The 9,298-nt window shown below is 39.1% G+C and overlaps 1 protein-coding gene across 3 annotated transcripts; it reads right to left on the bottom strand.

The window, feature by feature from the left end:
* Positions 1 to 377: 377 nt before the first annotated feature.
* Positions 378 to 7,802, bottom strand: ZCRB1 (zinc finger CCHC-type and RNA binding motif containing 1). 3 transcript variants are annotated; one of them, XM_042470429.1, is made up of 8 exons: positions 7,651 to 7,802; positions 5,954 to 6,044; positions 5,763 to 5,791; positions 3,965 to 4,076; positions 3,768 to 3,875; positions 1,957 to 2,069; positions 1,778 to 1,853; positions 378 to 775 (listed from the first exon to the last, which is right to left on the bottom strand). In XM_042470429.1, the coding sequence occupies exons 2-8, from the start codon at positions 6,035 to 6,037 to the stop codon at positions 647 to 649; spliced, it is 651 nt and encodes a 216-aa protein (XP_042326363.1). In that variant the 5' UTR covers positions 6,038 to 6,044; positions 7,651 to 7,802; the 3' UTR covers positions 378 to 646. The 3 variants fall into 3 exon arrangements, with proteins under 3 accessions (XP_042326363.1, XP_042326364.1, XP_042326365.1); XM_042470430.1 differs by lacking the exon at positions 5,763 to 5,791; XM_042470431.1 differs by lacking the exons at positions 378 to 775; positions 1,778 to 1,853; positions 1,957 to 2,069 and adding an exon at positions 2,086 to 2,797.
* Between the last annotated feature and the right edge of the window lie 1,496 nt (positions 7,803 to 9,298).

Here is a 9,298-nt window from a genome sequence, read left to right as displayed (position 1 = left end):
TGTAGTACCTTATAATACAGATCTTCAACATAATGTCTTGTGACATTATGTGTCATCTAGTGTGCATTTAATGAGGGTACATCTCAGCTCAACTATTTTAAACCTTGCACAAAAGAATCTTGTAGCACCTTTAAGACTGAAAGAAAGTTGGTAGCATTAGCTTTTGTAGACTCAAGTCTACAAAAGGTAATGCTGTCAACCTTTCTTTCTTTCTTTCGTTCTTTCTTTCTTTCAATTAGTCACAAATGTGCTACAAAATCGTTTTGCATACTGATCCAGACTAACATGGCTGTCCTCAGCATGGGGAATCTCTTACCTGTCCCTTAACAGACTTCTTATGGCTATTTTAGAAATAAAAACAAGTTTATAGAAATATATTTTAGAAATGAAACCAGTTTATTGAAATATATTTACTGAAATACAAGCAAAATGTATTTGAAAATAAAATAAACAAAGTAGTCCATGATTTTACAGCAACTATCATGAAACACTCTACTTTCTCCCTTTTAACTTGGTTACAATATTATAAATATCAGGTTTTCTTTGAGTAATATACAGTACTTTTTATTTACAGATGACAGAGAAGTCTTAGCAGCAACACAAGCTCCAATTAAGTTCAAATTTCATAAATGTACATAAGCTATAATCAGTCACTAAGTTCTTCTTCATCACTAAAATATGCACTTTTTTTGATCCGTGGCCGTCTCGAATCGGATGTTGAGGGTTCTCCTGCAATCTGTGTTGACCTTTGCTGCTCTTCTTCAATTTTGGCTTGCTGTAAGACGATTGAATGAAAACAAAATGACTACAGAGAAGCCCTGTTGCCTGACCCCTGAGCCCAACATCCTATTCAAATGCTTGGGGGCAAAAATGACTGTAGCTCTCTTCTAGCCCCTAGAACAAAATCCGTGGTGGCAAAAATATTCTTTGTGGAAGAACTGACTCATGGATGTAGCCTATCAGCAGCCTGCCTCTCCATTTCTACATGGACTGTCTGTTTTGCATACAAGTGCACATATACACACATACAGCATTTTTCCTGCCTCTCCCTTCAGAAGACCCTGGTGCCACTACCAGTTCATATAGCCACCCACTTCCTCCTCTATAGATTAGACTATTTGGCTGTACTAAAGACTAGGGGAAAGTAACAGTAGAATTCTGAATGGAGCTAAAAAAAAACCTGCCACTCCACAATGCCATACATCAGGCTGTAAGCCATAAAAAGGGTACCCATTTAAAAAATAGAAATAAAAAACAACCCCCCCAAAACATTTAGAATCATCTATATACAATTTTAAATACTGTTTCAAGGGCTTTGCAATGTCAGACATTAAAAACCCATTTAAAATGATCTCTGATGAATAAAATGATGACTACAAGGGGCCCCTGATTTTTGGAGGAACCTGAAATGCTAGTGTAGCTCTCTCGGTTCTGGTTCATGCCTACCCTTGGTTTAAAAATGTGGCAGTAGTCATCAGCCTTAATTGGACTCCATTCACTAGTGATGCACAAGAACTGATGACCCCAGAGAAAACAGCCCATCCATGTAAATAGATTCATCCAATTCAACGGAGAACAGATGGGCATCTTGATGTGCATCATAACACATTCAGATGTGCACTAACTGGGTGTGCAGCACTCCCTTGATAGGGAAGACAAAGCTTTGCATCATGTGGAACCAAAGATGCAACCAAAGCTATCATTTTCTTCTTTGCTATAAAAAGAACAGAGTATCAGAAGCAAAATATACCTTTGAATACAACATGTCTTTTAGTACCTGAAAAGCTATAGCTTGACTGAGGCTATCAAGAGCAGGGTCTTCTCCTTCTTCTTCACTCTCTTCTTCTTCCTCACTGAACAGCATACAAAGAAGGCAGAAACCCACATTAGGCTCTGGGCACTTACTATAAGAAGTAGGTATGTCAAAAGTTGTCTCAGACATATTCATGCACTTACATTTCTTCTTCTGGCTCAATTATTTTCTTCTTTTTCTTCTTTTCTTTCTTTTTGGGTGGTTCACGCTCTCCTAGCATATTCTTAGGACAAGCATAGCTTAAATGTCCTGTTTCCTTAAGGAAAAAAAAAAGGGGGGGGGGAATGGTGAACAGAACTCATGAAGAAAAAGTACAGCCCAGAGAATCAACATACTATAAACCAATAGATTGATATTTCATTTTTAACAAAGTACTACAATGTTATTCTTTCCCTTACAAATTCACAATGTAAGTACAGTGTAAGTGAAACTGTACCTTAGTTACAAGTTAGTTTTTGAGAGTAACTGTGTAGCACCTGGAAGTACTATAATGAAGTAAAAAAGAAACTGCAGTACTTGCAATAGATTTTGCATTCCTTATGAGACTAACATTAGAACTGTGGCAATGTAAGAAGGGTGTGCAATATTGGAGACAATTTATTAAGACTTTTCAAAATTACATTCAATGATAAAAAATAATCCTGACAATTACCTATCATGTTACTTACCTGGTAACCCAAGAACATGCTTTAACATGAACCAGGTTAAGCAACAACCCAACATTTCTACCAGTGACACTAAATTTACTGTATATACTCATCATCTATAAATTTAAAAATTTATGCCCCAGAATTAACCCCCAAATCCTAAGTCAACGTATTTATGGGTCACTATGGAAATGTGATAGCAGCTCCTTCGGATTTCCCCATGCCGTTCGAAGAGGAGTTTAGCAAGAAAGAGCCAGGGTGAAAGAGTCCTGGGTGACTGATTGATATTGCTGTTTAAGAGTTCCCCTCCTGCCCATGCATCTGGATGAAACAAAAGCTGAAATGATGAAGAAAAGGCTCATTGAGTCTCTCTTGCCATACACACTGAAGTAGCCTCCAAGTTTTACCCTCGACCTATCCATTAGTCATGGCAAAATCCATAACTTTATCCCCAAAACCTGACCTCGACTTATACACGAGGTTGACTTATAGTTGGGTATATACGGTAGCATGCAAAGAAATCTTGTAGCATCTTTGAGACTAACAAAGAGAAAGAAGTAAGGTGGCAGCATAATCTTTCCCTGACTGAAATCTACTTCCTCAGATGCATGGAGTGAAATGCCTAGGAACACTTTTATAAGTAGGCTGTGTGTGTGAACAGCAACAGAAATGCAAAACTTAGTATGGTGATGAGGCGACAAGTTCTATCATTGGGGACACACTACCTAACAATAATTCTTACCACCATTCATGTGGTGTTCTACTCATCTTGGTTTTAAGCAACATCTTTCCCCCTGTCTTTGGATGCACCTGCACTGCACAAATAAACTGGTGTGACACAACTTTAACTGCCATGGCTCAATGCTATAGAATTCTGGGAATTGTATTTTTGTGAAACATTTAGCTTTCTCTGTCAGAATGTTCTGGTGCCACAACAAACTACAATTCCCAGAATTCCACAGGACTGAGCAATCACAGTTAAAGCAGAGTGAAAATGGATTATTTATGCAGTGCCTTTGTCTCCGAAGGACAAAGCTAAAGTTGGTTAAAACTGAATTTATCACGTCATCACCATATCTACAAGTTTTGCACTTCTATTGCTATTCACTGTGCTATTCACACAGACTGCTTATAAAAGTTTGTTCTTAGGCACCTCACTCCATGCATCTGAGAAAGTAGACTTAAGTCAAGGAAAGCTTATGCTAGCAACGTCTTTCTTTCAGTTAGTCTCAAAGGTGCTACAAGATTTCTTTGCACACTGATCCAGACTAACATGGCTATGTCTTTGAACTGTAAAATTTACTCACTCCACATTCATAACACTTTGATTTGTCATAGTAGTTTCTCCTCCGGATAAATTCTGCAGCTCTTCCGTTGTCAATAGCAATACTTGCTTTTATTACTCTTCCAAACAGCTAAATGAAAAAGAGAAAAAACTTAACAGTACAATCTTATGCTTCTGAATGCTTTGAAAGCTCTCTCTCAGCAGTGAATTGTCACTTACTTGTTTATTGTTAAGTGCCCGGGAACAATTCTGCGCTGATTCTTTATCCAAGAACAAAATAAATGCAACACCTTTACTCCTTCGGGTATCTTTGTCTTTCATAATTGTAACTCTAAAAGGCAATCAAGGAACTGATATGAATAAAAAGTGTTTTGTTATAGTATCATTCATGATAAACCTCAGCTTTCTGTAACTGTTTTATTCTTGAACTGTAATAGCAAATTTTACATGTCAAAACTCTCTGACAGAAGTAAAGGTACAGTTCACATACTGTTAAAGCATAGAGTGGAGATGGAAAACTTCTTGAGTGGGGCCACACTGGAGCCTCTAGAACCCATTGGTGGCTGTATTGCTCCTGTACCTGCTGCAGTTCAGAAGGCATTACTAGATTTGCCCTCACTGCAGTTGCCACCAAAATCTTAGATCGCCGTCTGCTCACTGGTTCATTAGTAGAAGCTATCAAGTTGGTAAATATGGGCCTGAACAGACAGGGCAAAATAAAGCTGCTTCGTGTCCGTTTGGAGGTATGCTGTTTAAATGAAACACACATCTTAAGAGGCCAGAAGCTATGCCAAACCTGCACTTCAGTCCTTAGGATTGGAGCATGGCTTTGGCGGGGTCTTTGGCCTCTTAGGACACACGCATTATTTAAACAGCATACCTCCAAAGTGACCCGAAGCAGCTTTATTTTGGCCTGTCTGTTTGGGCCCTATCATAGACAGGGCATTTTCAGCAGTGACTCTGCAGCTTTGAAGTGTTATCCTACAGACAAGTCCTAAAGACCTTTAACCAGCTTTCATTGTGCTGTAACTCTTTTATGTCTGCTGTTGCTCAAATGTTTTTATTTCCGGTTTTGGTTCATATTTCATTTTATTTTATTCATGTGGAGTCGTTTATTGATGTAAACTCATTATATTTCAGTATTCTACTATTGTTTTTGTGTGGTATTACTATGCTGTTTTACAGTTTTTTGTAAATCAACTTGTGGGGATAATCTATATTGAAATGTAGTTTGAAAATCCAGTTGGTTACACTACTTTCTTCTTTGATACTTTCCACTTCATTTTCTTAAAATGAAAAGTAGCAGTAGCAACAAAACATGCATGCACACACTGGCACAGATGCTTCAGTCTTCAACAAGACAAAAGAAATTATACTTTCATACAATACAGAATGATTATTTTAAATTTTATTTATATCATACATTGAGATCTTCTTTTTCTGTTTATAGAATTCTTGATTATTAACTAAACAGAAGTGCTTCATTGAAACCATTCTGTCATTAAAATCTGAATCCAAGGGCCCGAACAGACAGGCCAAAATAAAGCTGTTTTGGGTCACATTGGAAGTACTGTATGCTGTTTACATGATGCATGCATCCTAAGGGGCCAGAAGCTGTGCCAAAGCCACACTTCAGTCCTAAGGACTGAAGCACACCTTTGGCACAGCTTCTGGCCTCTTAGGATGTGTGTATCATTTAAACAGCATACCTTCAATGTGACCCAAAGCAGCTTTATTTTGGCCTGTCTGTTTGGGCACTAACTCTCATACCTCAACCAAAAACTATTAATGTTTGAAACACTGCACAATAATGACAATGATAATCAGGAGCAACATACACCTTTTTGGGGGATGGCCAAACCACCATCCATCAAGAAAGAATTGCCAACTGATTCTTCTCTAAATCACCAAACAATTATCTTTCCTACAGTGTAGATCTTGGCTACCCAAGAAACAAGATCTTAACTATCAGATTCCACATTTAAAAATATACAATATATAACATCATCATACTCACTTAACCACTTTGCCATATTTGGAAAAAATCTGGAAAGATACAAGAATGGATTTAACTGTATAGATTATAAACAGAAGGCATTTTTTTCAGTTATTAAGGAATAAATCTGATATAAGGACTGATATAATATTATGTGGTTATACATATGAGAAGCCAAGTTAAAATATTTCTTTTAAAGTGCATTCACTTACCCTGTATAAGTCATTATTTGTCAACGAGAAGGGCAAATTAGACACATAAACTGTGCTTTTGCTTGGTGCTAACCCTCCACTCATTTTTTTCCTACAGAGAAATAAAAAAGAAATAGTGAACTTTCATCATAAAGTAGCAGCCATTTCAGTCAATGAATTTATGTTTTTATAAATTACTCAATGAACTAAAATTTCAGACAGAAAGACCTTGGCTTTCTTCAGATGCTTACATAACCTAATGTTCATGTAAAAATCCAAAATACTTAACACCCCGGATGTTTAAGTAAATGATGCAGCCAGGAGACACAACCATCATGTCCAGGCACACCTGAGTCTGAAAAGTTGTTTTTTCCCCACAAGCTAAATGTCACACTAGAAACTGCAGGGGAGAAACGTGCCTCCTGCAAAGACTATGACCATTCCTACGACATAAGTTTCTATTACAGCTGATGGAGAGACTGAGTGATGATTCTTATTCTTATTCTATTTATTTGTATCCCGCTCTTTTCCCAGGACTGGGACTCAGAGTGACTTCACAGCATTAAAAGCAGTACAATTAGAAACATTAAAAAAGATAAAACTATATGTAGAGAAAAAACTGTATCAAATTTTTAAAATGGTCCAACATCCCAGCCTGTCCTTATAGCAATTCCTTAAATGCCTGTGTGAACAGGTAGGTCAGGAAGGCCATCAGGTATCTGTTGGGCAGCACTGGCAGTATTATTTCTTTCTTTATGGCATTTATACCCTGCCCTTCAGCCCTAAAGGCTATCAGAACGGCTTACAAGTATTATTTTTAATTAGACGGTTCCTTGCCCTCAGGCTTACAATCTAAAAGACACGACACAAAAGGAGAAGGGAATGGTGGTGGGGAAGGGGATCAGGTCCAGCAGTTCATCTCTCCCTCTGAGGCCTGGACCAAGGCAGATGGACTGGAGGGAGGGCTCTTCTTCTTCGCTAGCCCTGGTTAAGCTGGGCCAGCCTATTCTCTCCCTTGCAGGCCAAAGGATGACGCTTATCAGTAAAATTAGTAGCCTAGTTTTGATACACAGACCTCCAGTTTTGAGCCAACAGATAAGAATGTGTGAATCACAGCTGAGCAGCAATCGAGGCTGTCATTCAGTTCTACTCGAGGCAACATGCGGATAAACTGAATGGCACTTATCAATGCTTTTATAAATGTAACCAGAGCCCAGTTCTTCTATGTCTTCTCAGCAGTCGTGCCAATTTAAAAAAGAATTGCTTGTGAAATGCACCCAGAACTGCACCCTCCGTACCAGACTTTGGATGCTTCTTCAGCAGAGAGGTGGGAGAGCCTGGGGTGCTATATTGTTTTAATGTATTTTAAACTTAGCAGTGAACTGCTCTGCCAATGGATTCCTGGGATTTGTAGTCCACCAGAGGAGCCAGAGGAGAGACTAAATACCCCCCAAAGCTACAGATCCTTAAAAATCCCATAGCACTGAGCCACCATGGCAGTTAAAAGTGGGGCCAAAGTGCATGAATTCAAGCATGGCCCAACAAAATGTAGGACGTTCAAGCAATAATAATAATAATAATAGATAAAATTGTAGGACATGATGACCAAACACTCATAGAAATATCAACCCATGCTGAATCTTAAGCCCCTGGCTCAAAATGGAGGGCATTTGGGAACTTGGGAACCGAGGACATGGAAGGCGCCAGGCGTCACTAACCGCAGTCGCTCAGAGCCCCAGCTCCTCCGCCATGATCCCGCTCCCTCTCTAGCTGTCACTAGACTGGGTCTCTGGCGCCTCCTGATGACGCAACGCAGAGGGAGCACTCGGCGACGGCCATGACGATCTGGGACAGTGCTCTTTAAAGGATGTTGGACTTCAGCTTCCAGAATCCCAGGCTATTGGCCAACATGGCTGAGGCTTCTGGGAGTTGAAGTCCAAAATCTCTTAAAGGGAACAGTTTGGGGACCAGTGATCTGGGATACATACTGCACACACTGAACATCATCTAGTTGGCTTTTAACGGATGCTGTATCTACCTTAAGTAATTCTTCATCATGAATCTCTCTCTATATATAAAGGTTCATGGCAAATGATTGGGCAGAGTTGGAGCTGAGGAAGATATACTGTGTATATATATATATATATATATACATACACACACACACGCAGAGTACATGCACATCTTCCTCAGTATATATGTGTGTGTGTGTGTGTGTGTGTGTATATATATATATATATGGCTTTTAATTGATGTTGTATCTACACATATATTTATGGCAAATGATTGGGGAGAGGTGGAGCTGAGGAAGATATACTGTATATATATATATATATATATATATATATACACAGTACATGCACATCTTCCTCCGTGTATATATATATATGTGTGTGTGTGTGTATACATATACTGTACATACACACACACAATCAAGTTGGCTTTTAACTGATGTATCTACACATATATTCAAGACAAATGATAGGGGAGAGGTGGAGCTGAGGAAGAGATATATATATATATATATATATATATATATATATATATATATATATATTATATGCATGTCTTCCTCACACTCATACACACACACATATATATACAGAGATATACATATTTAGACATACACGTGTGTATGTCTGTGTGAGTATACACACAGACACACACACAGACATTTTTTTTGTATGCCTCCAAGTCATTTTTTTACTTATGCCGACCCTAAGGCGAACCTATCATGGGGTTTTCTTGGCAGGTTTCTTCAGAGGTGGTTTGCCTTTGCCTCCCTCTGAGGCTGAGAGACTGCGATTTGCCCAGGATCACCCAGCGGCTTTACATGGCCAAGCTGGAATCTGAACCCTAGTCCAACGCACAACCACTACGCCCCACTAGATCCCTCTCTCTCTAAGTGTGTGTGTGTTTGTGTATACACACACACTCCAGTTGGCTTTTCACTGAGGCTACATCTACACTGCAGCGTTGTTGCAGTTTGACAGTGCTTTAACTGTCGTGATTCAATGCTGTGGAATCTTGTGAACTGTAGTTCTCTGAGACGTTTAGCTTTCTCTCTGTCAGGTGCCACAACAAACTACAAATCCCAGGATTCCATAGGACGGAGCCGTGAGAGTTAAAACTGCGTTATTTAACTGTCATATATATTGTGTTACCTCTGCAATGCAGATGCAGCCTTATTAGACGTGATGCCCTATGAGAAGTAATCCCGTTTGAGACCGCTTTAACTGCCATGTCTCAGTGTAAGGAGTCCTGGGAACTGTAGTTGATTGTGGCCCCAGAGCTCTCTGAGAGAGAAGGGCTAAATGTCTCACAAAACTACAATTCCCAGAATCCTCTAGCATTGAGCCAGGGCAG

The sequence above is a fragment of the Sceloporus undulatus genome, chromosome 5 (assembly GCF_019175285.1).
Source record: "Sceloporus undulatus isolate JIND9_A2432 ecotype Alabama chromosome 5, SceUnd_v1.1, whole genome shotgun sequence".
Lineage (NCBI taxonomy): Eukaryota > Metazoa > Chordata > Lepidosauria > Squamata > Phrynosomatidae > Sceloporus > Sceloporus undulatus.
This window is presented reverse-complemented; position numbering and strand designations above follow the sequence as displayed.

Excerpts from the sequence above, each read along its gene's own strand:
- ZCRB1 (XM_042470429.1), bottom strand. The coding sequence starts at position 6,037 with ATGAGTGGAGGGTTAGCACCAAGCAAAAGCACAGTTTATGTGTCTAAT. Across the intron at positions 5,792-5,953 it reads CAAATAATGACTTATACAGG|ATTTTTTCCAAATATGGCAA; the intron begins GTAAGTGAATGC and ends GTATCTTTCCAG. Across the intron at positions 4,077-5,762 it reads AAATATGGCAAAGTGGTTAA|AGTTACAATTATGAAAGACA; the intron begins GTGAGTATGATG and ends ATTGCCTTTTAG.